The following is a 13,751-nucleotide window of genomic DNA, read 5'->3' as shown; positions in this document are numbered from 1 at the left end:
TTATTACCACAGTACGTGTGAAATTTGTTCTTTCATGGCAGCAGTACAGTGCATAAAAATTACTGAGTTAAAATAAAAATAAACCGTGTGAAAGAGGAATTGAAAGCTCATGTTCATGGGCTCATGAATCTGATGGATCAGCAATAGGATGGTGGAGGGTTAGAAGCTGTTCCTGCATCACTGAGTATGTTTCTGTAACTCCTCCCTGACTGTAGCAATGGAAGAGGGTAAGTCCTGGGTAATGAGGGTCCTTAATGATGGATGCCGCCTTCTTGAGGTATCGCCTTTTGAAGATGTCCTTGATGGAGCTCGCTGAGTCCACAGCCCTCTGCAACCTCCTCCCACCCTGCACGTCGGCCCCTCCATCTCACTGTCTTGAGAGACCATAGAACGGTACAGGCTGATGTTGCCCACCCTTTCCTCCATTTTACTATCAAATTTGTTCAGATCCAAGAGTCTCTCAAATGCCATTAATGTATCTGCCTCAGCCACCATTCCAGCAGGGCACCCCGCTATCCTGCAAGACACTCACAAATTTCTACAGTTGCATTCTGTCTGGTATTGGGGCGGGGGGGGGGGGCACTGCACAGGATCGAAAGAAGCTACAGAGAATTGTAAACCTAGTCAGCTCCTTCAAGGACACTAGCCCCTGTAGATTCCAGGAAATCTTTAACGAGTGGTACCTCAAAAAGGCAGTATCCATCACCCAGGACATGCCTTGTTCTCATTGCGACCATCACCGGGGGGGGGGGGTCATTCCTTGACCTCCACCACCTTCTCAGGGTTAGTGGCCTCACCACACCCCTCAGGAACCTCACCTGGCAGCATTTTGCAGGACTGAGGCACAGGATGGCAGTGAAGACCTCTTCCGAGTTTGCCAGGGCATAATCAGAAACGACAGCGTGCACCAGGAGATCGTCCAAACAGGTGACACACTGACTCCGCAGAATGTGAGCCAGCACCTTCTCCATTGGCCTCTCTAAGGTGGCCGGGACCTAACACCGGCCATTACCCAGAGGTGTCACAGCCCTGGACCGAGCCGGGCTTTCAGGGCCAGTTCAACCTATCAGTAGCCACCACAGAGAGCAAGAGAGCTGAAGCAGGTCGAAACCACGATACATCATCAATTCAGGTAAGTGGGCGAGAGACCTTCTCAATCAGCGCATTGAGATGACAGTACTCTACACAGAACCAGCACAATCTGCCTTTCTTCCTGACCCACCCCACTGGGTCTGCCCATGGGCTTGTCGGAGGGCTCGATGGCAACTGCCTGGCGTTTGGCAAGGACCAGGCGATGGGGCCGAAGCGAATGGGCTGGGCGTCCCCGGTGTTGGACAAGCCCCACGTGCCTGCAGGCCTCCTCCCTGGCTGCGAAGGTGTCGAGACGCTGGTCCGGAAGATCGTCCGGCTGATCCCGATCCAAGCCCTCGCTGCACTGCTGATGCTGCTCATGGCAGCTGTGCTGCCCCGTTGCGGTTCATGTTGGGGAGGACATCCAGGCGGACCCCCCCCCCCCCCGAGTCCACCAATGCGGGGCACCTGATGCCGGCCACCACCATCGAGGGACCGTTGGAGAGGGTCCGCGGAGTCGATCTCCTCGTACACGCTGTTGTTTTTTGCTGTTCACCTAAATGGCCCACCCAGGGAGGCAGGGTGGATTCTGCTGGGGGACTTGGGCTAAAATCGTTTCTGTCCTCTTCCGCTCAGCCAGCAATGGTGGTGTCAGTACCTCTACAAAGGGCAAGCTCTTCCTAGGCCGCATTAGGGAGGGAGGGAGCAGGGGGTAGCCATGCTGAGCACGGTGGCGGAGATCCACTGCAAATGCCCCGGGCTTTCTCCCACCTGCCGCTGGGAGCTGGGGGTAGCCATGCTGAGCACGGTGGCGGAGATCCGCTGCAAATGCCCCGGGCTTTCTCCCACCTGCCGCTGGGAGCTGGGGGTAGCCATGCTGAGCACGGTGGCGGAGATCCGCTGCAAATGCCCACCTGCCGCTGGGAGCAGGGGGTAGCCATGCTGAGCACGGTGGCGGAGATCCACTGCAAATGCCCCGGGCTTTCTCCCACCTGCCGCTGGGAGCAGGGGGTAGCCATGCTGAGCACGGTGGCGGAGATCCACTGCAAATGCCCCGGGCTTTCTCCCACCTGCCGCTGGGAGCTGGGGGTAGCCATGCTGAGCACGGTGGCGGAGATCCGCTGCAAATGCCCCGGGCTTTCTCCCACCTGCCGCTGGGAGCTGGGGGTAGCCATGCTGAGCACGGTGGCGGAGATCCACTGCAAATGCCCCGGGCTTTCTCCCACCTGCCGCTGGGAGCTGGGGGTAGCCATGCTGAGCACGGTGGCGGAGATCCGCTGCAAATGCCCACCTGCCGCTGCCTGCTGCCCACCTCCTCCGATGGCCTCTGCTTGAAACGCTGCTCCAGCACTGCTATCAGGCCCTTGTCGTTGTGTTGCTCAGGGCATCACCCCCTCCAGGCCAGGGCAAGGTGCACCACTGCCTCGGTGGGGCCGTGGGGCAAGTCTAAGGCTCCAAGCGGCTGCTACCCATTGTATCTGGGGACCTTGTGGCGTGAGTTACTGAGGCCCGTTGGTCTTCCTCTTGCTCCAGCAGCGTCAATGGTGCCATCCTCCCGTGGCTGTGGGATCTCGGATTTCCCAGTGCGTTCACGGGAGAAGTGGCTGGTGTGCTCCGCCACGTCGCTTTGACTGGGCAGCCTGGGTACGCTCACCCCGTTGGGGTTCCCTGGAAGGCATGATGTTCGGTCCGCAGGTCCCTCTTTGGGACCCTGGCCCGGGAATGTGAGGGAGGCGTACCATTTGGTCCCTCGACTTATTCCCTGGGTTTTAAGGCATTCTATCCAACATCGTAGCTCTTCAATCTCATCGTCAATTCTTAATCCCGCTCTTGACACCAATGTGGTGAGCATTCGGTCCATAATGACAGACGAGGAAGCTTGTTTAACTCAACAATCATTTTATCATGATAAACACAAAAACAGATCCAATGTTATGACCTAGGGAGAGAGCTGCTCAGTCTCACACACCCCTGTTACAGTCAGGGTGACCAACAAACACACATGTGAATACCACAATGTAAGATGCTAAATTGTAACAATAAATGAACTTGAACGTCCCACCTTAATCCCGCGAAAGCATTTTAACACAAGAACAATAAATGGCACCCGTCATTAGGAGTGCTGGGGCATGCTGATCACCACGTCCCCAGCGCGCGTGCGTGCGCGTGTGTATACATATAGACACACACACACACACACACAGTGCCTATAAAAATCATTCACCCCCACCCTCCCCCAGAAGTTTTCAAGTTTTATTGTTTTACACTATGGAATTTTTATGGATTTCATTTGGCTTTTAGACACTGATCAACGGAAAAAGACTTTTTCACGTAAAATGAAAACAGATCTCTACAAAGTGATCTAAATTAATTACAAATATAAAACACAAAATAATTGATTGCGTAAGTATTCACCCCCCCCCCCCTGTAATATGACACACCAAATCAATCCAATAAGTCACATAATTAGTTAAATGGAGATATGTTTTTGGAGGCCTGTGTGCAGACACTGAGTTTCAATTGACTAGTAAAATACACCTGTATCTGGAAGGTCCAACAGCTCGTGAGTCAGTGTCCTGGCAAAAACTACACCATGAAGACAGTCCGAGCAACTCCCGAAGAAGGTTATCGAAAAACACGTCAGAAGATGGATACACGAAAATCTCCAAGTCACTGAATATCCCTTGGAGTACAGATAAGCCAATCATCAAGAAGTGGAGAGAATACGGCACAGCTGTAAATCTGCCAGAGCAGGCCGTCCTCAAAAACTGAGTGACCGTGCAAGAAGGGGACGAGTGAGGGAGGCCACCGAGAGACCATGACAACAGGAGGAGTTGCAACGGCTGAGATGGGAGAGACTGCGCCGACAACAACTGTTGCCCGGGTGCTTCACCAGTCGCAGCTTTATGGGAGAGTGGAAAAGAGGAAGCCACTGTTGAAAAAAAACTGACATGAAATCTCAGCTGGAGTTTGCCAGAAGCCATATGGGAGACTCCGAAGTCAGCTGATAAAAGGTTCTATGATCTGATGAAATCAAAATTGAGCTGTCAGACTAAACGCTAAGCCAAATGCTGCACATCGTCAAAAACACACCAACCCTACTGTGAAGCCTGGTGGAGGCTGCATCACGCTGTGGGGACGCTTCACTGCACCAGGCCCTGGAAGGCTTGTGAATGGAGGGGGTAAAATGAATGCAGCAAAATACAGGGAAATCCTGGAGGGAAACCTGATGCAGACCTCAAGAGAACTGCGACCTGGGAGAAGATTTGTTTTCCAGCAAGACAATGACCCCAAGAATAAAGCCAAAACTACACAAGAATAGCTTAAAAACAATAAAGCTGATGTCCTGGAATGCCTCAATCTGATTGAGAATTCATGGCTGGACTTGAAAAGGACTGTTCACTCACAATAATGCTTGAGCAGTTTTGTAAAGAATGAGGAAACTTGCAGTGTCCAGATGTGCAAAGCTGGTAGAGACCCATCCACAGACTCAAGGCTGTAATTGCTGCCAAAGGTGCAGCTATTAAATATTGACTAGAAGGGGGTGAATACTTATGCAATCAGTTATTTTGTGTTGTATATTTGTAATTAATTTAGATCACTTTGTAGAGATCTATTTTCACTTTGACACAAAAGTCTTTTTCAGAAAAAGCCAAATTAAATACTATATATACAAATATAAAATACACTCACACTTGCTGTAATTCACAGCGTTTTTTCTCTATTAATCTGTATCGCATGGTACCACTGCCACAAAGTTAACAAATTTCATGGCATAAGCCAGTGATTCTGATCACTGATCACAGAAACCTGATTCTGATCACCTTAAAATTATGTCCCCTTGTATTCACCATTTCCACCCTGAGTGAAACGTTTCTGACTGTCCACTTGATCTGTGCCTCTGATCAGCTTGTAAACCTCTATCCTCCGTCACTCCAAAGAGGAAAGCCCCAGCTCACTCCACCTCTCCTCATAAGACATGTCCTGTAATCCAGGCAGCATCCCGATAAATCCCCTCCCAATAAGACAACCTGTCCTCCTCAGGTATGCTCTCTAATTGAGGTGGCATCTCAATGCTGGGGGGACTGGTGCCCATGATGGAGATGGCCGAGTCTAGAACCCTCGGAAGCTTTTTCTGATCCCCTCCATACCAGACGGTGATGAAACCAGTCAGCATGCTCTCCACGTGCATCTGTACTGATTTGCTGAACTAATCATTGCCATTGACAGCACTAAACCCGTAAGCTCCACGCCCGTGAGAGAGATGGAGTAGGAAGAAGTTAGAAGAGGAAGTGTTAGAAGAGAGAGAGTGAGAAACAGATGGGGGAGAGGACAGAGAGAGAGAAGTGGGAGTGTTGTACAGAGGGAGGGAGAGAGAGGGGGGCTGTGTGAGGAGGTGGAAGAGAGGAGTGGCCCACACAGGGCACGAGGCAGCAGAGGGGAAAGGTGAGGGAGTGTGAGCAGGTGGTTGTCTCTCTGATGGGTGATTGGTCGCAGAACTGGAGCTGAGTGTGAGGAACCCAGGACGGAAGGTAGTGAGGGGTATGTGGGTGGGGCAGACTACAATGGTGGGTGGCTGAGGGGGGAGATGTTGGAATGGGAGGCGAATCGGGATGAGTGTGTGGGGTCAGGGTAGAGGTGGTTGCTGCGGGACCAGGAGAGGGAGGGGATGAAGCTGGTGCTGAGGGTGGAGAATGGGGGAGGGGCTGTGGAAGGTGGCAGAGGGTGTGGGACAAGAGATGTGTCGAGGGTGTGTGTGTGTGTCTGTTTGTGTGACCCGTCCCTCGGTGAGGGTGTGAAGGAGGCGTGTCTGTGCTGTGTGACGGGGCCGTGGAACAGGGAGGAATGAGGGCGTTTCCTCTCTCCTCTCGGCCGCTCTCCCTGTGTGAGGGGGTAGTGGGGTGCAGTGTGGGAGGGGGTGTCTCCTCTCCCTTCTGGGGATCCTCAGCCCCTCTCCCTGTTGGAGCAGCCGGTTTCGGAAGAGTTTCAGCACGGACGAGGCTTCGGATACATCGTGGCCTTCCGGCCGAACGGGACACGGGCGTGGCGGGAGGCGACGGTGGCGGCGACCTGTTCCTGCCGCTACGTACACCGGGATGACAGCCTGCAGCCCCTCACCTTGTTCCAGGTCAAGGTTGGAGTTTACAACAACAAGGGCGATGGCCCCTTCAGTCCTAGCACCCTCATCTACTCTGCAGAGGCCGGTGAGTCCCTGGGCATGGAGCACAGCTACAGAGGGGTGATAAGATGCACAAACCCCACCGCCCCTCTACCTCTTTAACCCGGGGTCACTGGGGAGCAGGAACCCTGGCTGATACCCCCACCTCCCCCCAACCTAGTCAGCGATGGGGACCTTGGCTGATTTCCCCCACCCCTACCCCCTCTCTCTAATCAAGGGTGACTTGTCAGGAACGGGGAGCAGGAAGCCTGGCTGAGAACATAAAGGCAGCAGTGGGAATTGAACCTGGGTCGCTGGGGCTGTAATTGCATTCCATTAACGAATAAGACCGTGCTGAGCGTTTAACCTGGAGGCGGGTAAACGTTTGAGGAGACCTGGCACTGACCAGTCTCGATAGGACGGCATGGTAATGTGGCAATTAGTGTAACACATTACAGCTGCAGCGATCAGGGTTCAGTCCCGCCACTGTAAGAGTTTGTATGTTCTCAATCACGACCATATGGGTTTGTTCCAATTTCCTATCAAAGACGTACAGGTTAGTGTCAGTGAGTTATGAGTGTAATGGGTACTCGAACAAACCAGAGCCCCTGCTGGCGACCACACGGGTAGTTATCCTTGTATGACGCGCCCACCAATCTACCCAATAATAATGTTCCAAAGAGTCAAAGAAATGTATCTGTTCCTTTATTAGCAACTAGCAAAACATACAGTCTTGAAGCGATGAAATCTCTGAAACTAAAACTACCAATATTGTATGTACTTTTAGTGAAGTTCAGTGATTTCAATTGTAATTAAGCAGTTAAGCGTGATTTAGCAGTCAACAAAAGATATGACATATATCCTCACCATCTCTAAACTGCCGAGAACAAAGCATGAATACGTAACTAAATCCTTTGCTTTTACCACGCCCCACCCACATGACTAGTGACCATAATAACTGTACACACAGAATACAATGCAGATAAAGAACAGTGTGCATGTTACGTTGGCGACACTTGCAGACGATGTACATGTGAAAAATGAAGCTCATCTGTATCTTTAATTGTTCCCAGCAGATGAGGTCTCCCCTCGTGTCCCAGCCCCCTTGTTTCAGGAGCAGTGTTGGATTGGGGGGAGAGTTGATTTGCAAAAGGGCTCTGGTGTTCCTGCCCTCCTGTTCACTAAGAACAAACAAGGATGCATGTGTGACAAAATTATTTTTAAAATTCATTCCTTGTACTTTCCTGATTCAGCAGCAAGAGGCATTCTTATTGTGTCAAAGGTTACTATAAATTATTATAGCTATATAAAATATAAAAATAGAAAGACAAATAATTAATAATCACGAAACTATGTCACACGATAGACTGCCAGTGGACCTGCAGGTGTCTCTCTCTGTCCTTGAGTCTATCTCTAACTCTGGGCACTAATTGTGACTCAGCCTAAGAGAAGATTGCCCCTTTTTATACCTTTCACAATCACGTCAAAAAAAAATCTGTCATAACGTTTTCCCCAGCACTTTTCCAGCCATGCATTTTTCTCACCATTATTTGCTCTCAAAACTGAGAATGGTACTTACAACAAAGTTCACAAAACATGGCTGCGGACTGGTTCCCATGCACTTTCTCATAACATTCCCACACCCCAGTCTAACACTATTTTGTGTTACAAAGCTCAACGTGCTCCAATGATGAATCAATGTAACTTTTTACTTACAAACAGTTCGGAAAGTCAACAGTAGATCAGCAGTTACTGCAAGGGGATTTGGGTACAGGGACAGGGGAATCTGGTTGAACTGGTAACAAGTCTTACCAGAGAAAGGACAGTAGGGCACACTACACTGCCCACCCATCCCCATGATGGTATAGGCCGCCAGACTGGTTCTGGGGGTGGGTGGGTGGGTGGGTGGAGGAGATGCCAGGACCTTTGCATGAAGATGGGTGGGCTCAACGGTAACAGTTGCCTCTCTGTCTGGAGGCCTATGACCAGAGGATTCGGCGCTGTTGATTATCATTTATATCAACTATCAACGTAGTAAACTACACCAGCAGATTTGCAGATGACACCAAGATTGGAGGCAAAGTGGACAAAGCTTGCCCTGGGATCTGACCAGCTGGGAAAATGGCAGATTTTAATGCAATTTAATACAAACAAGTGTGAGTTGCACTTTGGGAGGACCAACCAAGGTTGGACTTACACAGTGAGCAGCTGGGCACCGAGAAGTGTGGTAGAACAAAGGGATCTGGGAATATAGATCTATAATTCCTTGTAAATAGTGTTACAGGTAGATAGGATCAGAAAGGAAGCGTTTAACACATTGGACTTCATAGATCAAAGTATTGTGTACAGGAGTAATGAAGTAATGTTGAAACTGAATCAAATGTTGATGAGGCCTAACTTGGAGAATTGCTTCCAGTTCTGGACATCTACCTACAGGAAAAATACCAATAAAATTGAAAGACTGCACAGAAAACGTACAAGGGTATTCCCAGAACTTGAGGACCTGAGTTAAGGAAAAGTTGAATAGGTGATGACTATTCCCTGGAGTGTAGGAGAAAGAGGGGAAATTTAGTAGAGGTATACAAAGTTATGAGGGGTATAGATAGGGTAAATGTAAGCAGGCTTTTTCCACTGAGGTTGGGTAACACTAGAACTAGAGATCAGTGAATGGTTAAATATTTAAGAGGAACTTCTCCACCCTTAAAAGGTAGTGGGAGTGTGGAACAAGCTGCCAGTGAAAGTGGTGGATGTGGGTTTGATTTCATTATTGAAGAAAAGTTTGTACAAGTAAATGGGTGGGAGGCAAATGAAGGAACATGGTCCAGGTGCAGATCAACGGGACTAGGTGGAATAACAGTTTGGCATGAACTAGATGGGCTGAATGGCCTGTTTGTGTTGGAGTGCTCCATGACTCTTGTGACTGGGGCATTCAGTCGAGTGAGAACACACCTCAAAGGAAGGAGAACAGTTTTTCCTGACTTGGGCTCTGGGGTGGGGGGGGGGGGGGGAGGTCACAGTATCGGGATTTTGGACAGAGGCGAATTCCTCCTCTGGAGGGACGAGAGCACATTGAGAGGAGGTGCAGACCAAGTCACCGGAGCTGGATTACAGTATCAGCTTTATTATCACTGACGCATTTAGCAGCAGCGATACATAAAAAATTACAGTAAGTTATAATGAGAAATATTAAAAAATTAGTGCGATAAGAGAGAGAAATAATGAGGTGGAGTTCATTGTCTGTTCAGATGGCGGAGGGAAAGAAGCTGTTCTTAAATCATTGAATGAGTCTCTTCAGGCTTCTCGGTGATGAAGGGATTGTACCGGATAGTCAGGGTCCTTTTCCGGTCCTGTGCAACCAGATGGTAGTGGAGGCACGGAGGGGCGTGGGGAGTGGAGACAGGACGTTGAGGTGGAGCATGTTCATCTTCACCCTTCCAACATGGTGGCAAGTTTGTTGTGGGGGGGGGGCCTTGGGGAAAGTCACATTGAAACTCTACACTCCCATCCCTCCAGAACCGGAGATGGCGCCCTCCAATGTCACTGCTATCAGCCTCTCAGCCTCGGAGGTGCTGGTGTCCTGGGAGAGCCTGCCTGGGGGGTCACGCCCCTCACTGGGGTATCAGGTACTGGGGATTATCGTGGTCTAGTTAGCCAGGGCACAGAGGCAGGGGGAGGGAGTGTGCACCGAGGGAGGGCTGGTGTGAGGAAAGAGGAGGGGCAAGGCATGAGCGCTGTGGGAGGGGTGGCGAGGAGGGGGCCCTGCGATGCGGAATGGACGGCAAGGAGGGGGCGCCGTGCTGCGGGACAGGCAGCTAGGAGGGGGCACTGAGCTGTTGGAGAGGCGTTGAGGAGGGGCGCCGCGCTGCAGGACAGGAGGCGAGGAGGGGGCGCTGCGCTGTCGTAGGGGCAATGAGGAGGGGCGTTGAGGAGGGGCGCCACGCTGCAGGACGGGAGGCGAGGAGGGGGCGTTGCGCTGCGGAACGGACGGTGAGAAGTGGGTGCTGAGCTGCCAGAGGGGCACGGTGTCACCGGGTTTGAGCCTTGGTGTAACCACAGGACTCTATGTACCACAGGTGAGTGTGTGGATGGAGTCGGCGTCAGAGCACTGGGTACGGACCCTGACCACCGGTGGGAACATGTCCTCGCTGCTGGTGGGTGGGCTGCAGGGACACAGCAGATACCGGGTCACCGTGAGGGCATTCAATTCTGCCGGCCCTGGCCCCTCCAGCAACCCCAGCCTCGTCACCACCAAGAAATCACGTAAGCACCAACAGTACAGGCTCCTCCGCCAATCATGTACTGACTTTTTAACCTACTCCAAGATCAATCTAAACCTTCCCTTCCATTTTTCTATCATTTTTCAAAGTTTCTTAAATGTCTGTAACGCAGGTGGCCTCTAACACCACCCCTGGAAGGGCATTACTCTGACATCCCCCACTATGCTCTCCTCTAGTCACCTTAAAGTTATACCCCCCTTGCATTATCCATTTCCACCCTGGGAAAATGTCTGTCCACTCTGTCTCTCATCATCTATCAAGTCGCCTCTCATCCTCCAGAGAGAAAAGCCCTAGTTTGCTTAACCTATCCTCTCTAATCACTCAAAGACATGCTTTCTAATCCAGTCAGCACCTGATAAATCTCCTCTGCACCTTCTCTAAAACTTTTACATTATTCCCATAACAAGATGACCAGCACTGAACGAAGCACTCCAAGTCTGGTCTAACCAACATTATCTCGTGGCTCGTGAACTTGATCTACCAATAATGGCTAATGCACCATACGCCTTCTTAACCTCCCAATCAACTTGTGGGGCAACTTTGAAGGATCTGCCATTGTGAACCCCAAGATCTTTCTGTTCCTCCACAGAGCCAAGAACCCTGTCTTTAACCCTGTATACTACCCTCCAGATGAACCTTCCAAAGTCAAACTTTTCCAGGTTGGACTCCACCTGCCACATCTCAGCCCAGCTCTGCATCCTGTCAACATCCCACTGCATCACACAACGACCTGCGATGCTATCCACAACTCGACCAATTTTCGTGTCATCTGCAAACTTACTATGCCACCCCTCCACTTCCTCGTCCATGATTTGCAGAAATCACCCCCGCCCCATCACTAACACCCTGCCTGTTGTTGCAGCCCCCAGCCAGGCTCCTCACAACCTGCAATGGCATCAGGAAGGCTCCTCCATCTCGCTGGGGTGGGAGCCTGTGCAGAACCACGCCAACGAATCCAAAGTGGCTGGATACAAGGTGAGGGAGATGTGAATGGCAGTCTGAAACTGACCTCTCATCCCTGGGGTTCACACCAGCCTTAGTTATTGGGTCAGGGCAGTGGGAGAGGAGGCAAGGGGGTAAAGACATAGTTCCACTATTCAAGAAAGGGAATCAGGATATCCTGGAAACTATAGGCTGGTGGGTCTCATGTAATTCCACGTCCATAGATCCCTCAAAGCTGCTGTACAAGTTGATAGGGTGGTTAAGAGGGCGTATGATGTGTTCCTTGAGATGAAGAGCTGTGCAGCTCTATAAAACCCTGGTTAGACCACACTTGGAGTATTGAGTCCTGACGAAGGGTCTCGGCCCGAAACGTCGACAGTGCTTCTCCTTATAGATGCTGCCTGGCCTGCTGTGTTCCACCAGCATTTTGTGTGTGTTGTTGTTTGAATTTCCAGCATCTGCAGATTTCCTCGTGTTTGCTCTTGGAGTATTGTGTTTAGCTCTGGTCACCTCATTGTCGGAAGGATGTGGAAGCTTTAGAGAGAGTGCAGAGATTTACCAGGATGCTGCCTGGATTAGAGAGCACGTCTCATGAGGCTAGATTGAGCAAGCCAAGACTTTTCTCTTTGAAGCGAAGGAAGATGAGATGTGAAGATAAGTGGTACGAGATGATAAGAGGCATAGATTGAAAGGACAGCTAGAGCCTTTTTCCCAGGGCAGAAACAGTTAATACAAGGGGGCATAATTTTAAGGTGACTGGAGGGAGGTATAGAGGGGATGTCAAAGATAGGTGCGTGGAACACTTTGCCAGGTGTAATGGTAGAGGCAGATTCATTAGGGGCATCTCTTAGATAAGCAGGTGGATGATAGAAAAATAGAGAGCTAGTGGGAGGGAAGGGTTAGATTGACCTTGAAGTAGGTTAAACATTGTGGGCCCTAGGGCTGGTACTATTTCATGCTGTGCATCAGTGGTGGGAAGGCTACTGAGGAGGGAGTGATGGGCTGACATCTCTTTCCCCAGGTGCTGTACCAGAGGGAGGGACAGGCCCCGAGCAAGGTGATGGAGACAAGGGAGACGGAGGCAGTGGTCCCACTCGGGCCTGACGGAGTCTACCTCATTCGGGTGCAGAGTGTCAGCGAGGGGGGGGATGGAGCCAGCAGCCCCCAGATCCGGGTCATCTTGTCCAAAGGTACACGCCTCTATGTTCACGTTACCTCTTCCCCCCCTCCCCACCATCCCAACCTCCTCCCTCTTATTGAAGCTCCCTCCTGTCTCTCTCTTTCTCCCCAGGTGATGCCACCCTGTCTTGTGCCCCCCCTCCGGCCTCACCCACCTCAGTGACCCTCATCCTCGCCCTGGTCCTTCCCTCAGCTTCCTGGTAGTACTGGGTAGGCTGCGAAGGAGGAGACTGGTCTCATCCGGCACTGGAAGGACCCTCCATCTGCGCCGGAAGTGTCACTGCCGTCAAGCCGAGCGAAGGGAAGGTTCAAGCCTGGCCAGGCCCAGGGGCTCCTACTGACCCCGGGCAGGTCTGTTCGACCTGCAGTCCAACTTGAACACCCTCTATCCCCCTTCTCTCCACCCTGTCTTCCTTCAACTCACTCCTCTCTCTCTCTCTCTCTCATCCTCCCCCTCTGCCTCACCGGTCCTGCTCTCCCCTCCCACTCCCCCACCTCCGATGCTTAGGGGTGGCAGTTGTTAACTGCTCCCCCCACCACTCACAGACGTTGTGTTCCGGTGGACATGGAACCCACAGAGATCGGTGTAACAGCGGTGATGAAGAAAGCAGATTAAATTAGTTTCTTAATAAAAACCTTTTCTGGTTGCTGAGCTGTGAGTGTGTGAGTGTACACGTATATGTCTACACACGACAGAAAGAGAAAGCACGTACGTGAGCGTGAGAGGGAACACGTGGAGATGCACGCCCGAGAGAAACGGGGGAAAGGAGAGATCACACACACACACAACAGAAGGAGATTTGAGGTCTTGCAGGGTGTGCTGGGGGCAGCCCACAAGTGTCATCACCCTTCCAGCGGCAACGCAGCATGCAGACAACTCATTGTACTGCACGTCTTTGCAATGTGGGAGGAAACCGAAGCATCTGGAGGGGAAAACGTACAAATTCCTCACAGGCAGTGGTGGAAGTTGAACCACAATCGCTGATCACTGGCGCTGAAAAGCATTGCAGGGTGCTACACTGCTGTGCGGCCCTGCCCTACTTACCCAAGACAGACTAAACAGTCTCAGAGATAGCTAGGGTTCCCTGGAACCGGCCAACGAGCTTGGTCAGTGGAGATCCCGG

At 51.3% G+C, this 13,751-nt stretch overlaps 1 protein-coding gene across 1 annotated transcript in view; it reads left to right on the top strand.

Annotated features, from left to right (window-relative positions):
- LOC132380592 (contactin-5-like) overlaps positions 1-13,121 on the top strand; it is a 166,904-nt gene extending 153,783 nt beyond the window's left edge. The window contains 6 exon segments of the mRNA XM_059949513.1: positions 6,041-6,275; positions 9,743-9,852; positions 10,303-10,489; positions 11,369-11,481; positions 12,470-12,638; positions 12,740-13,121. Of these exon segments, the coding sequence (XP_059805496.1) occupies positions 6,041-6,275; positions 9,743-9,852; positions 10,303-10,489; positions 11,369-11,481; positions 12,470-12,638; positions 12,740-12,831 (906 nt within the window). The 3' untranslated portion in view covers positions 12,832-13,121.
- Positions 13,122-13,751: the final 630 nt, after the last annotated feature.

The sequence above is a fragment of the Hypanus sabinus genome, chromosome 24 (genome assembly GCF_030144855.1).
Source record: "Hypanus sabinus isolate sHypSab1 chromosome 24, sHypSab1.hap1, whole genome shotgun sequence".
Taxonomy (NCBI): Eukaryota; Metazoa; Chordata; class Chondrichthyes; order Myliobatiformes; family Dasyatidae; genus Hypanus; species Hypanus sabinus.
The sequence above is the reverse complement of the archived record's forward strand: the minus strand, read 5'-3'. Positions and strand labels throughout refer to the sequence as shown.